This window comes from Mastomys coucha, unplaced genomic scaffold, assembly GCF_008632895.1.
Source record: "Mastomys coucha isolate ucsf_1 unplaced genomic scaffold, UCSF_Mcou_1 pScaffold14, whole genome shotgun sequence".
Classification (NCBI taxonomy): Eukaryota; Metazoa; Chordata; class Mammalia; order Rodentia; family Muridae; genus Mastomys; species Mastomys coucha.
Window position 1 is genome coordinate 112,706,333 of NW_022196896.1, and position 18,626 is coordinate 112,724,958.

The following is an 18,626-nucleotide window of genomic DNA, read 5'->3' on the forward strand; positions in this document are numbered from 1 at the left end:
GGGCTCCAGTGCCTGGGGTCCAGGCAGCAGGTTCTAAGCAGTGGGATGGAAAGGATGCGTAGGGGCACTGGACAGCATGTTGCAGACCAAGAACTCTGCATAAGGATCTGAACCCTCAGATGCAGCAGGATGGTGATTCAGGCCAGGTTAGGGAACGCGCACTTCCGCTTCCATGACTGGTTTTGGCTCATGGTTTAGATACCACCCTTTCCTCAGGAAGCTAGAGCAACACAGAGCAGGACTATAGTGGGGTAAAGCCACTGAGAAGCCTCTAGAGCTGTGTAAAAGTGGTGGCACCCTAGGCCCTCTGAAACTGAAAAAGGTGACAAGGCACGAAGCCTGATAGGTAGACATCACTGTGTGACCCTAGCCAAGTCAACAGCCTCTCTGAGCCTGTGTAAAGGGAGCAGAGTAACAATACCCTTCATATAGCACCTTAAAGATTGCAGGAATGGATCCCAGGCTTCAGACAGGGCTGGCGGGCTCTAAGGACCATCAGCATCAGTCACATTCTCAGATGCTCACCAAGCTGCGCAAGTCCAGACCATGGTAGACCCAACTTGCTGTCTCCTCTCCTCAGAAGCACAGGCCTGTACGCCTCACCCCTCGCTAGGCGCTGAGGGACAGAAAGAGAGCTATATCTGTCCTCAGTCCTTTTCCCGAAAGCCGAAAGCTGGTGCCACAGTCTGGGGACCCAGAGCACGGGAGGCTGAGGCTGGAGGAGTGAGGGGGGCAGGGGCATGCTGCAACTAAATTTGCTCATCTAGCCTGTCAGTCCCTTAATCTGGTCCCAGAGGAACAGCGCAGAGACTTCACTCTGGATGACAAACGAGGAGGGGAGAGGCCTGCCCTGCCTGGACGCTGGGTGAGTAATGGCCTTGCATTAAGATATTAGGCCTGGCTGGGGTTGGTGGGGACACGCTCCGGCCTCTGCAAAACAGGGGATAGCTCTGAGAAGGAAGCCTGGAAAGGCTTGGGCACTAAGAGAGCCACAGGATGGGGGAGGGTCCCAAGGGACCTGGGGAAGGGGCTGGTAAAAGACACCCAAGGGAGGAGCACTGTGACAGAAAGACAGTGTCAGAAAGACAAGGAGACAGAGCCCCAGGCAGAGAGGTAACAGAGAGAGGAGGGAGGGTATACAAACAGGACTTGGGGAGCAGATAGCCCCAGGGGAGGAGACTGGGTTCTTACAGGGTATGAAGGGGCAGGAGGAACAGGCTGGCCACCAGGAGCATCTAGACTCCTGGTGGCCACTGAAGCCCTAGACCTCTGGAGAACGCCACCAGAGGCAGAACATTGTGGCTTGTCGTTTGGTGTCCCTCTACTTAGTTCTGAAAGGACACTGGGTGAGCCTGGCCTTGGCTGCAGGACTGGAGGAGAGGAGCCCTGTTCCCATGAGCCAGTGCCTAGACAGGCACTCTGTGATCCCTCCTCAGTAGACATTGCTGCCCATGACTGATCCCAGAGCAGCAGGGCTGGCTAGGGGAGAGTCTCTCCCGGAGGAGGTGGACTCAGGGGGGAGAGCAAGGTTTGAAGTCAGTGGGGACAGACAGAGGCTATCAGAACAAAAGGGAAGCACTGGACTCCAGGGAAGCCCAGGGGTAAATGCTCTCTCCCAACTTACAGCTTCCCCTTGGCATCCTGGGCCTGCCTTCCCCACTGGTGTTCCATCCCTATGGTGTGACTCAAGCAGGGTGTGTGACAGCCTCCTGGGCCTTCTTCAGTCCCCTAGAATAAGCAGTTTCAATAAACATCATGAGTGAGCACTAATTTTATTTCCAGATCCCACAGTGTCTGTGTGACTAACTCGAACCCCGAGCAAGTCACAGCAAGTACCATCTCTCTCCTCAGTGGGGTTTCCCAGGGGCTCCCCTTCAGACCTGGGAAAGTATCCATCTCTCTGAGCCTCAGTACACTGGTCTGTAAAATGGGCCTCCTATGAAGCTCAGTGAAGTAAGCAGTATAAATGTGACCTTATGCGGTCACAGAGGTCACCCAGAATCCCCGCCTTCTGCTTTGATGCCCTTGGTCTGTTCTCCATGCCTGCCAGGACACATGCCTGCAGGCAAGCCAAAGCCGAGAGCCTCCCGGACTGGGAACTGTCAGGCAGAACTAAAAAGACCAGGATGGGGTGGAAGGGGTGAGGGGTAAAGAAGGGTGGAGTGGGGGGGAGGAAGGAGGGAGGTGGCACTTATCCTAGGTCTAGGATAAAGTGAAGACCCAGGGGCCAGCTACCACCACTGATCCATACTGCCTGTCGCCCCAGCCCAGCATATCCCCGCTTCCTGGGTGCAACCTGTTTGGTGCAGTCCTCTGACATCACAGACTCCCAGCCTCTAAGACTTGTTGACCAAGGCACCTAGCTAGGACCGAGGATGCATCTCAATGGGTAGAGTGGTTGTCAGCATGCTCAAAGCCCTGGGTTTTCCACCCCCAACTCCTCATAAACGGAATGTGGTGGCCCGTAACTGCCAGCCTCAATATTCCCCGAGACAGAGGAAAAACAAAAAACGTGTCCTACAACTCAGGAAGCTGGTCCTGGCAGAGCTACACTTGACCCGGAAGAGGTGGATTTGGGGATGGAGGTCTAGTGTAAGGATACTGGGACGCAGAAAAGCAGTCCCAGATCTCAAAACAGAGAATTACCCACTTCTGCTGCATAGGTCTGAAGGAGTCTCCTGAACGGGGGTGGCATTGAAGGAGGGGCTTCTGAAACGCACCCCACGGCTCTCCTGCCCTAACCCTTTGGGTTGGTCCTGGCTCCTTTGGCAGGATTTCCCAAGCGCTCGTTAGGTCTGCATCTCTCACAAAGAGCCACCAGGAGGCGCCCCGCGCCTACAAATCCCCCTCATGACCGCCTACATGAGGAAGGTCTGTAGCCGGGAGGATCAAAGCCTCTGAGGAACCCAGGGTCCCTGCGCCCCTCAGGGCCACCCTGTCCTTCGCCTACCCAGTGTTTCCCTGCTCGCAGCCAAGCTTCCACAGCTGAATGGGCTACAGTGTGGCGAAGGTCGCACCACTGAGCCTGTCAGGCCAGGTTTCCGCTCTTTCCCTGAGTCCCCACCCGCGGTGTTAGCCTCTAGCCTCTTTGCAAGCACAGTGACCATTGCTGGTCGGGGTCTGGTTTGGTCTGTTCTGGTCATGGCCACAGCTGCTGAGTCTCAGCCCATCCCAGGCTTCCAGGGAGCAATTGTTCCCATGCCTGCTTTGCTCAGATTCACCCTGTGCATAAGGCTTAGGCCTGAGCCACCCGGGCTGGAGGTCAGAGCCTGCAAAGAGAACAGTCACTGTGGACCAGGACTTCTCATCTTCGTTATCTTAGGTAGAGATTCCACCTGGAAACCACCAGGGGCAAGCAGCTCCTGAATTAAAAAAACAACAATCATTTCATTTTTGTTGTTGTTGTGTTTGTTTTGGTTTTGGTTTTGTCTGAATTTATGTCACCTCAAGTGTGTGCAGGGCAGAGGACTACTTACAGGTGTCAGTTCGACCATGTGGGTTCCAGGGATTGAACTCTGGTCCTTAAGCTTGGAGGCAGTTGCAGTTACTCACTCAGCCGTTTGTCCAGCTCTTAAAATTTAGGTATTTTTAAATATTTGTAAGCTGGATAGGGTGGTACAGATGTGCAGCCCCAGCATTGGTTTCTGAGATGGTTACCAGTGTGGCCGGCACCTTCATGGGGATTTTGCATAGGGGCCAGCCCAGGGATGGACAGAAGTCTGGGCTTAGCTCCATTGAACAGATGTGGAGCCTGAGGCTGGAGGGACTTTAAGTTAATACTTAACAGTCGACCAGATCCTCAATGCCCCCTTACCTCTCTCTAAGACTTTCTCTCTACAACCCCCTCCCACACAGAGACATTCAGGACCCCCAGTAGGCAGGAGATCTAATCCAGCTCCCAGCTCAGGGTGGGCTCCTCTGAATCCTTAATGGTAAGCCAGGCTGAGGCTGGCTTTAGTCTTAGGGGCCAGATCCCCTGTACAGTGGCCCTGTAGTGCGCCACAGTGACCCTAGCGGTTGGATGCACAGTTGCTACGTCCCCTTCCGGAGGCCCTGCATCTGTGTTGGCTCTGTGCCTGGAGTGTCACTCTGTTCCCAGGGGCTCCTCCTCATGGCGGCTGCCAGCCTCCCTCCCTGCCTCCCATTAATCATGTGCACAGGATTTATATTCTCCAGCAATTTATTTCAGTAAATGCAATCTGGGTGTGCCTGCAGGTGGGCAGGATGCTCCAATTGCTGCCGGAGTCACGCAGCCTGGCTTTATTGTCGGGGTAATGGGCATGACTCCAAAGCCAGTACCCTCAAGGAAGATGCCAGGCCTAGCCAGGCCCTGGGGCAGAACACGGGGGACCCAGGGACCAGCCCTACCTGACATGGACTTGATGACCCCAACGGTCCTGCTCCGTCATCTTTTCCCAGATGACTAAAGAATTGGGGGTAGAAAGGAGACCGCAGTTTCAACCCTCTGCGTGACACTTCAAGATCCAGACTGGGGAGATACAGGGCAGGGGGGGCAGGGGACAGGGTGTAGGGGGAAATCTAGTTTCCTGACCCAGGCCCTCCTCTGAGCTGCTACCCCTCAACACTGTCAGGCTCATCCCGGAGGGGTAAAGCAAAGTAAAGCAAAGCCTGCCACCCTGGTTCATAACCCCAGTTCATCTTTCTGGCTCCTCTCGTGGCCCTTCATCTCCCTCTGTCTCTTTCTGCTCACTGGGTGTGGCAGTCTGAGGCAGGGCAGAAACAGCCCAAGGTCAAGCAGGAGCTAGGCTACCAGGTCTGAGTCAGTCCTCCCAGTTATCTGCCCATTTACAGGCCCTGAAACAGAGAGAAGAGGCAGGGGGCTACAGCGGCAGGGTCTGGCCCTCTCCCTCACCAAGCCCTCCGTAGCCCGCCCCCCAACACCCCAGATTCCTTCAGTTCCAGGTCTGTCCTAATCTACAAGCACCTATCTTTTTCTTTGGGATCCCCCAAGACCAAGGCAAACCAGCAAGAGCCCCTGAACCCCATCTCCCAGGTTGCCCCACCTGTCAGGGCTGCCTCCAATGCTGCAGATAATTCCTGCTGTCCCAAAGCCATTACCCAGTGAGTGTGTGGTGTGGTGTGTGTGTGTGTGTGTGTGTGGCTGCAGCAGACAAGAGCGAGAGCACACCCTTTCCTGCCTTGCTCTCTAATTGCCTCTAGGGATTTATTGACTTTGTATACTGTCCCTCACCTCTAGTCCATACCCTGAAAACCCAAATCTCTTGGTCCTTAGGTGTAGGACCCGATGCTCTAAGCACCAATTGGGTGAGGCCTGCAGAGGGGCCCTTGATCTATATGTATCTATATGCAGCCTTCTCCAGCCGGAGGGATTTCTGGGTCCCGCCATTCCCAGGAGTCCCCAACCAGCATCCTGGGTCCCCCCCCCCACAACACTCTCAGGAGTCCCTGACCAGCATCCGGGTCCCCCTCACTTGCCCTCACTCCCAGGAGTCCCAGACCATCATCTAGGCCTACCCTCCCATATCCCCCCACTCTCAGACCAGCAGTCCCCTGAAAGTCATTGTCTCCTACTCTGGAATCAGGGAACAAGATTCCCAAGAGACACTGAAGAAACCTGGCAGCCCTGGGCTCTCTCCTCCTCTTCCCTTCTGGACCCTAGTCCCTCAGGATATTGCCTGCCTTTTTCAAGCCCTGGCCCCAGGTGCCACTGCAGCCCCCCTAACTCAACTCTCCATCTGACTCCCCACTTCCTTACTGCCAGATTCATTACTGAGGAGGAAGCAAAGCCCCCGGACACCAACTCTTCCTTTCTAGAACCTTCCACCTTTGTGTAAGCGCCCCAGGAAACCCCTGCAGAGGCCTCAGAGGCCAGGACAGAGACAGGTCTTTAGGAAGGGCACACTCAGATTTAATGTCTTCTCCTCTAGGGATGGAACCAGTCTTAAACAGCAGCAGTGAAGGTTTGGTGCGGTACACAACCTTGAATTCCATGGAACCGCCTCTGTCTGACCGGTGCTTGACACTAAGAAATATTCGAGGATGAAATAACACATCAACAAACACTATTTCATTGAGGAGGTCTCTACTGCTCATATTTTTTAAAAATCACTCTTGATGCCCTGTACTGGCCACATGCTACCTGCTGGTTCTAAAGATGATTCCCATCTCCCAGCAATGCAGGGAAGCGCAAGGAAGAAGTTTTAAAGTAAAGTAAGAATGAGTCTCAGCTCCCAAGTGAAGACACTGGGTGCCGGGTGACTCTGGGTGCCCAGTGACACAGGGTGCTGGGTGATGCTGTGTGTTGGGTGATGCTGCATGCCTGGTGACGCGGGGTGCCAGATGATGCTGCGTGCCGGTGACACTGGGTGCCAGGTGATGCTGCGTGCCGGGTGACACTGAGTGCCCGGTGACACTGAGTGCCGGGTGACACTGGGTGCTGGGTGACGCTGGGTGCCGAGTGGCACTGTGTGCCCGGTGACACTGGGTGTCAGGTGATGCTGCGTGCCGGGTGACACTGAGTGTCGGGTGACGCTGGGTGCCAGGTGACATGGTAGTTCGGTCCTGTAATTCTCCCAGCATCTGGAGGCTAGCTAGAAGACCTGGACTTTGAGGCCAGCCTGAGTTGCACAGTGGCACTCTGTCTTTAAAGAAAATAAATAAAAGAAAGAAAGAAATTAAGCATTATTAATATTAATGAGTGGCCATTCTCAAAAATCTCATTTTGTCTTAATGCAGATAGAAGTTTAGAGACAAACTGATAGAAATTAATATCGATATAAGAAGGACTCTAACTGAAGATTCTTAATAGGATTGATGAAATTTAATTTTAATTTATGTGGAAAGCAGAGACAGAAGTGACCCTGAAGAAAGTCCCATACTGCAATGTGTCTCTTCTCACAGACACACACAGGGTCTCACATACCCCGGACTCACCAGGCCTCAAATTCCCAGTGTAGACAAGGGTAACTTTGAACTTCTGATCCTCTTGCTTCCCCGTCCTGAGTCCTGGGAGGACTACATGCCAAGCAGACACTCCCTGGCCCCAGAGGTTTTGGGGTTTTGTTTTTGTTTTTGTTTTTGTTTTTGTTTTTGTTTTTCTGAAAAGACCATCTAAGCCAGACATAATGACTCACTCCTGTAATCCCACACACTCACAAGACTGAAGCAGGAGGATTGCTTTGAGTTTGAGGTGAACCCAGGTTTTGTAGTGAGTTCTCGGATAGCCTGGACTATAGTGTACACCTGTGTCCCTCAAGAAACCAAAACAAATACAAAGACCTTCTAATGTTGACAAAAAGAGCTAAAATCCTGATCAAGAAAAACACGTTACACAGCAGCAGGTAGGGTTGATGTGTCGCTTTCCTCTTTGATGAAGTACCTAAAACAGCAACTCAAAGAGGGGTTTGCTTCGGATCAGGGTTCAAGAGCACAGTCCATCACGGCAGGGTCGTCATGCAATGTGGATGACAGGCAGCTGCTCACACCGCGCTGCTCACACTGCGCTGCTCACACCGCGCTGCTCACACTGCGCTGCTCACACTGCGCTGCTCACACCGCGCTGCTCACACTGTGCTGCTCACACTGCGCTGCTCACACTGCGCTGCTCACACTGCACTGCTCACACTGCGCTGCTCACACTGCACTGCTCACACTGCACTGCTCACACCGGGAGGATTGGGGTGCTCATCTTTTCCCTAATTTGAAGTGCGTGGCCCCAGTCTGGGGTCACTTACAGTTAGGGTGGGTCTTCCCCACCAAGTCAACCCTTCCTGGAAATACCCTCAGGACATGCCCATCAATTTGTCTCTAAGGTGAGCCTAGGTCCTATTAAGATGACAGTCAGTATTAAGCCATCACAAGGGAGAGTGGAAATCCCATATCAGACACGAAGGTGTTCGGTTACCCAGAGAAACAGAGCTTAAACCATGTGCAGAAAAATGGAAGAAAGAATATGAGGAGAGATGGCAGGCAGGAATGGAAAAAAAGAATGAGAGAGAAAAGATAGGGGGAGAGGGAGTAAGGGGGGAAGAGAGTGAGGAAGAGAAAGGATTACACAGCCCTGTAATTCTTCACACTGGGGAGTCTAAGGCTGGAGGATTATAAATTCAGGACAACCTGGGCTACAGAGTGAGTTCAAAGCAGTGAGACCTTCTCAAAACCAAAGTAAAGAGAGAATAGCAGGCATAGGGCAAAGCTGTAGTCCCAGCATCCAGGAGGGAGAGATGAGGATCCTCTGTATTTAGTGAGCCTGGGGTCAGTCTAGGCTTCTTGAGATCCTGTCTCAGACGGACAGATAGAAAAAGAGGAAAAACTAACTAAAAAGAAGGATGGAGATGTAGCTTGTTGCCTGCTTTGGGCAAGGCTGTAGGTTCAATCTTTAGTCCTAAGAAGGAGGGGAAGAAGGGAGGGAGGGAATGGGGAGGGGAAAGAGGGGGGAGAAGGAGTGGAATGGGGAAAGGGAGGGAGGAAGAAGAAGAAATAGCATTCCGGCCATGAAATGGTTTGTTGTCTTTCAAGCACAAGTTGGACAGTGACCTACAGAGATCTGGGTGGTGGTCTGGATATGTCTGGTGGCTGGCTGAGGCGTGCCTTGGCAGGAAGGGAAGGGAGACGGAAGGTCTGCCTAGCCCCCAGCCCATCGGGCAGATTCCAGTAAGACCCTGCTTCTCAACCCATGGATCTGTAGTAGGCAGCCCAGCTTCAGCACCTCATTCTCCCAGACAGAACCCCCACCTTCCCAGGTCCCTCCTAAAGCCTAGGGGAACTGGGAAGGTCAGAGTGAGAAGCCAAGCTGACACACTAAAGGGAGCTCATAGCTATGAAGAAGGCCCTCTTCTCAGCTGTCCTCGGAAGTCAGGCCACGCCCACCCCCTGGGGCGCCCCATCCCACTGCCACCTTCAGAGTCCCTTTCCCTTTTGAGGTCACCACAGCTCCCTTGCTAACCCCCTGTTCATTCAGTTAAACAGCATCTTAGTGATCCCCTTGAGGCCCAGCACGATGACCCCGCCATCTCCTTGCAGGAAGACAGAACTGTGCCAACTCTGTTAATCTCACCAACAGGGCAGATATTGAGCCCAGAAGACTACACGCCCATCTGTGAGAGTCTGGTACCACACAGCACCCACTGGGTGCTTAAAACAGACATTGAGCCACATTTCTGAGACCAAGGACTCAGGAGAGCCCTGGCTGCTGCCAGGAATCTGTTCCCTACGTTTCTCCTTCCTCCCTGTGTTTCTGGAAGCCTTGTCATTCTGGGGTCTGAATCCCTTTAGTTCCTGTTTGCACCGTCACACAGCCTTCATCCTACGGCCTCTGTCTCTATGTCACGGTGGACTGAGCACCCAGACTTCTTCACTGTTGCATATAGCCCAAATCAGGTCACGTTCTGAGGTAAGATGGTTGGAACTCTAGCATATCTTTTGGGGGGATGATTTGGGCTCCAACAGGAAGTGACTCACGAAAGCTCACAAAGGAGAACAGTCAGCCTCATGGGCCTGTCTGAGTCACAGCTGAATGGCCTCTCATCCCACGGAGGCTCTGATGTCAGGCTCCTCTCAAATTTCATTGCATCAGACATCAGCTCATGGCCACCCCTGTGCTCATTGGGCCGGCTGGTGCTGATGCAGATGTTACTGTGGTAAGCAGAGATGCTGCCCTCTTCAAAGACAGCCTGGGGTTTTCTTAAGCCAGTTCATCCTCCTGCTCCCCTTCTGCTCCGTCTCCCAAAAGAACATGGAGATCAAGGGATGTGTCACTTGTCCCTTTGTCACTGTGTATTTCCTGGCTGGCTTGAAACTCACTATGTAAACCAGGTTGGCCCTAAACTCAGCAGAATCTGCCTGCCTCTGCCGATGTAGGTTTAAATAGAAGGTAGGAGGGGAACACCCCCCCCACACACACACACAGTCTGCATAGAGCATGCCTATAAAAAGGCTATGCCATTAGCTTCTGGGGGGTCCCCCCACTGTGTCTCTCTTTCACTCCTCCCATCCCTCCCACCCCCAACCCTTCCTCCTCACCTGAACTCACAGAGAACCCACTAAGGCTTCTCTCTCTCTCTCTCTCTCTTTCTCTCTCTCTCTCCCTCTCTCTCTCTCTGTTCCCCCCACCCCTTCCTCCTTTCAGAGTAGAAGTACTGAGGCTAAGGGCTTGACTCCGCCTTTGGGAGGGGTGAGGAAGAGCTATGGTTCTCCATGAGGCTCCATTGAGACTCTTGAAACAAAAATACCACCCTACCCCTGGGAATTAAAATTTCCCAGGAATCTCATCCTGGGAGAAAAGAAAGATTGCTCTGATGCCAGCCAAAGGAGAAACCTGTCTCTCAGGAAGAGATTTCACATGCCCCTAACAATTTGTAGGATTCCAGGAGTCGAGACAAGGATGGGATGGGGTGAGGTGGGGTGGCTCAACTTGTAGGAGCCAGATCTGAAATGATGTGCCTTTTCTATGCCCTGCCCTGTTCTGGGTGGGTGAGAGAAGGGTCTACTTCCTTCTTGCCATCAGATGGGACTCAAAGCCTGATCTATGGTGAGAAGGCAGAGTGAGGAAAGAGTTCTATGCTGGCCGCTCTGGCCTAGCCGGACTTCAGCAGGCACAAGGGAGCCATACCTCTCTGCTAAGAACTAGGAGATCACGTAAGATTTACCTACGATATGTGGATAACTCCAATCCCTGGTGTCATTGAATCCACAGGACAATCTATACCTAGTGTTCTCTCCACCTTCCTGGAATGCATCTTGTGGTGGGAGACAGGCTACGTAATGTGATAAGCAGTCCCTGGCCACAGTGTCCCAATTCCTTAAACCCTTAACCAACATGGCCCCGCTGCCAGCACAAATCAAGGTGCCAAGGGTAGGTTTGTTTTGTTTGTACCCAAAGGCCCGGCCCTACCCCAGGTGGTGACTGGATATCGGACAGCTGCCTATTTATGACCCTTCTCTCAAGAGTCCCTCCTGCCAGATCAGGGTCACAGCAACTGAAAACAATGTTGGACACACTGAGCGGGCAGGGACAGGGGTCTGCTGGGTCCTGCGCTCCCCAAACTGGGCCACAGTGGGGCCTTTCATCTCCCGCTTGCTTTTGCCTCTTCCCACCCCACTACCCCAGTGCAGCAATTACGGCGCAAATTAGAATGCTTTGATCATCTTTAGAAATGGCTACACGGAGGAGAGACACTGCCAAGCAATTAGGGGCAGAGGGGCTGGAAGTTCAATGGCTTGCTGAGGGGGTGAGAATGCCCAGGACACCCACCCCTATCCCGGAGCTCTCCTCCCTCCAAGAGTGCCTGCCCCAGCAGAGCAGTGGACTCCCCAGGGTGGCAGAAACAGATGGGGATCCCCCCCTCCCAGCCCCTGCCTACCAGTCTCCCTCTGCCTGGCCCCCAGCCCAACGGTCAGTTCTCCATCCCTATCTCAGCCCCTTTGAAGCGGCCCGCAGCAACAAGGGCTGCTTTCACAGAAGTGGGGAGATTCAGTGTGGGACGATGAGACTTCAAAGGTGAGGGTCCAGCCCACTACCTCATTCCCTCCCCGGGTCCTGGCTGCCCTCCCACGCACACACGCCCCTCCGTCCTCTATATAACTCCAGAGCATAGTTTCCCTGAGGGCTCCCAGGAGGTGAGGGCCAGGTGAGGTGCAGACTGCTCGAAATGGGTAATTTAGCATAAGACAACAGGATCAGATGGTTTGAGGGACACAAAGCCTGTGCCCAGGAAGAAGCACAGGAGAGGGTAGCGTCCAGGAAGAAAGAGGGCAGGGTCTCCCGCCTTGGCCCCAGGTCACCATGCCGCTGGCTATGTTGCTGCTGCTGCTGCTGCTGCTACTGTCCCCAGACTCCCAGACTGCCCATGGGCATCCACTGTACATGCGCCTGTCCCCCAGCACCCTGCAAGGTGAGCCGGGCTGGTCAGAGGAAGCCACTGGGGTGGGAGGGGCGTAGGGAAAGTGAGGTCAAGGAAGGACAAGGGAAACGAGCTTGTCTCTCACACCTGTGGTCCTTCTGCCCACCTGCTGGGAGGAGGAGCCCCGAACTGGGATATAGGAAGGCAGGGCAGACAACCTCGCCCACGAAGCAGAGGCAGCAAGCAATGCCAAGAGCTTCCAGTGATAACAATGTTAGAAGACTCGGGGCAGCATGCCTTGGTAATCTGGGCCCAAAGATGGATTCCTCAACCACATTCCCCAGGTGTCAAAGGCAGGCAGTGGTTTTCCTCTGAAGTCTTTAAGAAAGGAGCTTTTTCAGAGATTCTTGCCTAATCATAGCACCATCTACCCCGAGGGCTGGTCCTCCGGCCCTGACTCCTCTCCTCATCTCTACATCCCTGGTAGCTCAGGAGCTCACTACGCTTCTCTAGGACTCTCCAGACAGGGTTCGGGAAGACTTAGACTGAGGCCTTCTGCCAAGGGGATGTGACTTTGTGTTCCACGTCCCCCCGCCCCCAGTTTTGTCTGCCCAGGGGACTCAGGCATTGCAGGCTGCCCAGCGGAGTGCCCAGTGGGCCATCAAGCGCGTGTTGATGGAGATCCAGCACAGATTGCGCGAATGCCAAGGTTGTACCAGAGGCGCTACCCCACCCCCACCCCAGCAGACTCACACTATTATGGGGGACTCCTTCTTTTGTCCATGCCCAGCCCTTCTTTTTAGGTTCCATCGTCCTTGGGGTCTGACTCTTTTTGAAGGTGCAGGTGGAAAGGGGTATGCCAAACTTGAGATACAGCAGGGAGGAGGGGAGAGCGTGGGCTCGGGTGGTCACAGTTCATGGCCGCTCAAGTCGTTCTGTGTGCTAGAAGGTGGGCCAAGTGGAACGTAGTTGAAAGACGAGGCCCAGCCCCAGCATAGGGTGGAAGATCCGCAAGAGGGCGGCAGCGAGGCTCAAAAGATTGTTTCTCAGCAGGACCTGGACGCCCTAGACCTCAAGCCCCGGTCCCCCAAGACCCACCCGAGCCAGGTGAGACTAAAAGACTCCAAGGAGCAGGGCGGAGAACGAGGTGGGCCTCAATGTGTAGACAACTAAAACTTTTCCTTCCTGACCGCCGCGTCTGCCTTTCTAGGACCATGTGGAGAAAGAAGCCAGGACATTGCCAACACGACCCGGGCTCATGGCCGCATAGTCGGTGGCAGCACAGCTCCATCGGGGGCCTGGCCGTGGCTAGTGAGGCTGCACCTTGGGGGGCTGCCTCTGTGCGGGGGCGTCCTGGTAGCAGCGTCCTGGGTGCTCACGGCTGCACACTGTTTCGCCGGGTACGTCGTCGAGATCCCAGGCACCTGCTCAGCAGGGCTACCCAATCCGAGTCTAAGCACCCACGGGCCAAAGCACAAGCAGAGCAGGTCTCTGCTGCCCCCTAGCGGGGCTGGTTCCCAACCTCGGGCCCCAAAATGCAAGTTGCGGGGGGGGGGGGGCGGGAAGGTGGGGCGAGGCGGGGCCGTGAATCCCAGGGTAGAAGAACATCACACTGGATTTTTCCACTGTGGGGAATCTGCCCCCTTCCGGATCTCCCTCTCTGCCCGTAGGGTCACAACAGCCACACTCACAGGCTCACTGGGCGGTGTGGGTGCATGAGGGGCTGGGCCTCCGGTGGGGTCTCATGCCACCTCTGTCCCTGATGCGTGTCACCCACTACTTGCGCCACAGTGCCTCGAATGAGCTTCTGTGGACTGTGATGCTAGCCGAGGGACCCCAGGGGGAGCAAGCGGAGGAAGTGCAGGTGAACCGCATCTTGCCCCACCCTAAGGTGAGAAGACACGCCCTGTGTCCTCAGACCTGGGGACAGCATCCCAAACCCTCTTCCTTGACCTTGACCCGCCACCTGCTCTCTAGTTTGACCCGCAGACTTTTCACAACGACCTGGCGTTGGTACAGTTGTGGACGCCTGTGAGCCCAGAGGGGCCTGCACGCCCCATTTGCCTACCCCAGGGTTCTCGGGAGCCTCCTGCCGGCACTCCCTGCGCCATTGCAGGCTGGGGGGCTCTCTTCGAAGGTATTGCCATTTAGGGCCTGGATAAGCTAGCTACTAGTGGTCAGAACCCATGGGGGCGTAGTGGTGGTGGTGGTGATGGTGGAAGTAAGCTGAAGAGATGGGGTTTGGGGAGGCTAGGATGATGTTTCATGGCACAAACCGGCAGGAATCAAAGAGAGCAAGTGAGAGGGGATCTCGAGGCGCAGCCTCTACCTCCCAAACCCAGCCCCCCTACATTCTTTCCTGTAGACGGGCCTGAGTCTGAGGCGGTGAGGGAGGCTCGAGTTCCGCTGCTCAGTGCGGACACCTGTCAAAAGGCCCTGGGACCTGGGTTGCGTCCCAGCACTATGCTCTGCGCCGGTTACCTAGCGGGGGGCATCGACTCATGCCAGGTATTGAACTAAAACTGACAGGGGGCCCTGCATGCTCCCCTTGGCAAGGTAACCCTGTTCTCTCTGGGGCCTAGCTGAAAGCTCCTACGTACCGCTAAATCTTCCTAAGTAAAATGGAAACAAGTGGTAACCACAGACGCAGCCAGAGTTGCCTTCCCTACCAGGTACTAGGCAGGTATGATTCAGAGAGATGATGCAGGCATTGCTCTCTGTTGGCTCTGGTCCCTTAGGGTGACTCCGGGGGCCCTTTAACCTGTTCCGAGCCCGGCCCGCGTCCCAGAGAGGTCCTCTTTGGAGTCACTTCTTGGGGAGATGGCTGTGGGGAACCAGGAAAGCCTGGGGTCTACACCCGTGTGGCCGTGTTCAAAGACTGGCTGCAGGAGCAGATGAGCGGTGAGCATCCCCCAGCCAATGGTCCCAATGGACGGCTCTGGGCGGGCCGGTTTCCATCCCGCTGTTCGGGTCTCTGTGGAGGAGCTGCGAATGGGTGGGTGGCTTGTAGACCCGCATACAAGGGGTGATCTGGCATCTGCTTGCAGCGGGCCCCTCCACTCGCGAGCCTAGCTGCAGAGAACTTCTCAATTGGAACGCTCAGGAAGAGGAGTCATTCACGGACGCCTTGGGGCTCTGTGCCTTCTACGCGCACCAGTGCCTAGGGTCCGAGAGCTCCTGTGCGCGCCTGGCGCTCCAACAGTGTCTGCAGCGCCGGCGGCGGTGCGGTCAGTCCTAGTCTCCCCCGCCGGGGTGCAGGAGGGGGAGTAGGAAGGAGGGGTAGCTATTGGACTGTAGAGGTGGGAGATGGAGAGCGGGACCGGGACCCACCCCTGGGTCGGCCGCTTACACCCCTGAACCACTCGCAGAGCTGAGGTCACTGGCGCACACCCTGCTCGGTCTGCTGCGGGGCGCGCAGGAGCTGCTCGGCCCCCGGCCAGGTTTGCGGCGTGGAGTCCCTGCGCCTGCTCGCCCCGCTCCATCGCTCCAGGAGCTTCCCGGACACAATGCCCGCGAACAGCGGCTCTACTCAGGTATCCTGAGTGCCCCTAGCTAGGCCTAGGCCCCAGAGTCGCCGAGTCAGGTACCCTCTCCGAGGCGTGCCCACTAACTTTCCGTGGTCTCCCCCTCACCTCCGCCCCCCCAGGATCGCGAGTTGCAGGAACCTGGTTCCAGAAGCCAAAGCCGGAGCGGCGCGCGGAAACGAAGGGTAATGTCGCCCCCTGCCGGCCGGACAGCTGGAGAGGAGCGGCCAAAAGGCTGTTTCTAGAGAAGCGGTGGGATCCTCTACTAGAAAATTCCAAACGACAACAGAAAAGTCCTGCTCTCTCCCTCTCTCCCAGGAAAATAGATTCCTTTTTGAGGAGACATGTGGCACCGAGCCCTTGTTGGTGTCAGACAGAGGCAGTCTGCTTTGCACGATCATGAAACTTCTGCCAGCCTCAGTTTCCCCATCTAGGGCACGCAGAGGATATTCCTGGGATTTTCCTCTGCTGTCAACTTTTTCATAGTCTGGGGATCTCCCCCATCTTGCAGGCTGCCCTGGGTTGGAGCCTCTGCAACAGAAGTTAGCGGCTATCCGGCGAGCACACGCTTGGATCCTACAGATCCCAGCTGAGCACTTAGCCATGAACTTTCACGAGGTAGGTCCCCAGGCTGCCCGGGCTTCTTCACAGTGGCCTGTAAAAGCTGACCTGACCGGAGATCACTGCAAGGAAGAGACAGGAGGATCCAGCTTTTGCTGGAGTGGGAGTGGGGGTGAGCTGGAATAACAAGTGGCTATGAAAATGGGAGGCAGAGAAGTAAGAGCAGAAGGGCTCATTAGGACATTCGCCTGATCAGGAAATTAGATTGACTTCCAGGCGAGGAAGGTGCGGGGCAAGGATCTAAAGTTTCAAGGCTCCTGGAGGAGGGAACAAATCCCAGTTCAAAAACCCTCAGGAATGGTTTTTTTTTGGGGGGGGGCGGTCCTAACCTCCTCCCTCTGCAGGTGCTGGCAGATCTGGGCTCCAAGACACTGACAGGACTCTTCAGAGCTTGGGTGAGGGCTGGCTTGGGGGACCAGCGTGTGGTCTTCAGTGGCCTGGTGGGCTTGGAACCGTCTACACTGGCTCATAGTCTCCCCCGGCTACTAGTGCAGGCCCTGAAGGCCTTCCGCTCAGCTTTCCTGAAAGAAGGAGAGCCTCAGGCACCCTGGATAGGCTCAGAACAAGGACAGAGGCTGGGAAAGGAGCTCCAGGGGCACCTCCAGCCTCCCGTTCCCTGAACCAGGCAACTCAGTGATGGTCACACTGTCCTGGAGGCTAAAGAGGTTGTATGAGACATACAAAGTCTCTCTGTTCCAGTTGACCTTGGATGTGTGGATAGAGTGGGGATCCTGGACCTCACACGTCATCCTAAATGTGTCACCAGACACTCATGGCTGCTTTAATAAATGTTATTTATATTGTACATAAAATCTAGAGCTTTCTTGGGATGAGAAGGGGCTGGCATTAGATGGGAGTGGGGCCGAGGCCAACCTCCAGGAACAGATAGCAGAGACCACAAAGGAGGCTGGAAGGAGCCAGAAGTGGTGGCTCATGCTTGCGATGCTAGCACTCTGGAGCCGGAAGCAGGATTGCAATGAGTTTGCTATATAGTGAGCTTTAGGCTAGCCTGGGCTACAAAATAAGAGCCTCTCCCCCCCCACACACACAAAGAAACAAACCAGGGCCTGGAAGAGATAGCTCAGTGGCTAAAGTTCTTGATGCATATGGATCTGAATTCAGGTTGCCAGCACCCAGGTAAAAAAAAAAAAAAACCACAGGGGCAGAGTACCCCTATAAACTGCAGCCCTGGCTAAAGGAGCAGGGCAGTGGGGAACAGATGGATCTCCGGAGTTCCCTGGCCACTCTAGCTGCTCCAGGAGAGGTCCAGGTTCAGTGAAGAGACCCTGTCTTTAAAAAATAAGGTGGAGAAGATCAGCTGGATCCCAGCAGAAGCTCCAGAGCTTCAGCTCACCTGTGGCTTTCCTTGTCCCCCTCCCCCTTCCAAAACAAAGAAAAAAACGTGGCCTCTGGTGTGGCTGTCTCAAGGTGATCAGTGGCATGCAAGTGATTTGGTATGCAAGTTAACTGTGCCAAAGGGATCAAAGAGAGAGTCTGTGCTCCTCTGCCTGAGTGAGGACCAGGACACCATCCTGAAGCAGAGCAAAATGATTCAGCAGGTGACATGGCCCAGATCTTATGACAAGACCCTGCTAGACCAGGACTACCACTCTGATGCCCTCTATGATGCAACCTATGAGACCAAAGACGGCGAGCAGGATGCCCTGAGATTCATCTCTTGTATCTCTAAGAGAGCCCCCACACCCTCACATAGGAGCAAAATGATCAAGATCAGCTCCAGAGAGGCCATCAGGAGGCCGACGGTGACAGTACTGTCATCTCCCTGGAGGGCAAGCCTTTATCTGGCCACCTCCAAACCTCTGCTTAGAACAAAGAACAGACTCAGACTTGCCAGTGCTTGCTACAGTCGGCTCCTCTCTTGCCAGACCCTATGGACATCCCTTCACCCCATTGCCACTCTCCCCCACACCTAGATGGCCCCCTCCCTCCATCCCTGACGGTTCTGGCTTTCTGATTCCACTTAGGTAGAGAAGCCAGTTTGAGGATAGATTGTATTTTCTTAAGCACACTCTTAGTCCCATCTATCCCTACTACCGACTTCTAGCCACAGTCATTACAAGGGGCATGTCTAACTCTGTGGAAATGACCCTTCCCTGCCCCAGTGGGTCCCCCTCCCTTCCCCCTTCCTTTTGGCTATTCATAGATGCGGGAACAGTGAGGGGACTTCAGTTTAAATTAAGGAAATGGGCTGGTGAGATGGCTTCGCAGGTAAAGGTGCCTGCTACGAAGCCTGGTGGTGATCTGAGTTTGATCCCTGGGATCCACATAATGAAAGGAAAAAAAAATTAATTCCTTCAAGTTTCCTCTGACTTCCACACATGCCAAGAACTGAGCAGACACACATTGAATAGATAGATGGATTGATGGGTGGATGGATGGATGGGTGGGTGGATAGCTGGATAGATAGGTTTTATTTACTTATTTATTAATTAATTATTTATTTATTTTTGGTTTTGTGAGACATGGTTTCTCTGTGTAACTGTCCTGGAACTCACTATGTAGACCAGGCTGACCTTTAACTACATAGATCCATCCTCTCTTCTCAAGTGATGGGATTAAAGGCATGCACTACCATACCCAGTTTAAAGACAGGGAAAAAATACACAAGTACAGGTGGAGCGCTAGCAAGATGGCTCAA

General features: G+C 54.4%; 1 protein-coding gene and 1 long non-coding RNA gene across 3 annotated transcripts in view; both read left to right on the forward strand.

Moving 5' to 3' along the window:
* LOC116089269 overlaps positions 1–1,783 on the forward strand; it is a 2,563-nt gene extending 780 nt beyond the window's left edge. The window contains exons 2-4 of one of the 2 annotated variants that reach the window (XR_004118252.1): positions 443–592; positions 768–865; positions 1,627–1,783. This is a non-coding gene — a long non-coding RNA (uncharacterized LOC116089269). The remainder of the gene's footprint in view (positions 1–442; positions 593–767; positions 866–1,626) is intronic. The other variant, XR_004118253.1, reaches the window with a different exon arrangement.
* A 9,802-nt stretch (positions 1,784–11,585) lies between these two features.
* Positions 11,586–16,770, forward strand: Prss56 (serine protease 56). Its single transcript, XM_031368899.1, has 13 exons — positions 11,586–11,873; positions 12,424–12,531; positions 12,876–12,929; positions 13,033–13,222; positions 13,614–13,713; positions 13,800–13,959; positions 14,188–14,330; positions 14,561–14,723; positions 14,870–15,049; positions 15,191–15,355; positions 15,469–15,531; positions 15,858–15,964; positions 16,312–16,770. The coding sequence occupies exons 1-13, from the start codon at positions 11,765–11,767 to the stop codon at positions 16,585–16,587; spliced, it is 1,818 nt and encodes a 605-aa protein (XP_031224759.1). The 5' UTR covers positions 11,586–11,764; the 3' UTR covers positions 16,588–16,770.
* The last annotated feature ends 1,856 nt before the right edge of the window (positions 16,771–18,626 follow it).

What these genes read in the sequence shown, in the direction of transcription:
- Prss56 (XM_031368899.1), top strand. Translation starts at nt 11,765, where the DNA reads ATGCCGCTGGCTATGTTGCTGCTGCTGCTGCTGCTGCTACTGTCCCCA. An exon ending in GCTGCAGGAGCAGATGAGCG is followed by an intron (nt 14,724 to 14,869) that starts GTGAGCATCCCC and finishes ATCTGCTTGCAG; the next exon opens with CGGGCCCCTCCACTCGCGAG. An exon ending in TAGCCATGAACTTTCACGAG is followed by an intron (nt 15,965 to 16,311) that starts GTAGGTCCCCAG and finishes CTCCCTCTGCAG; the next exon opens with GTGCTGGCAGATCTGGGCTC.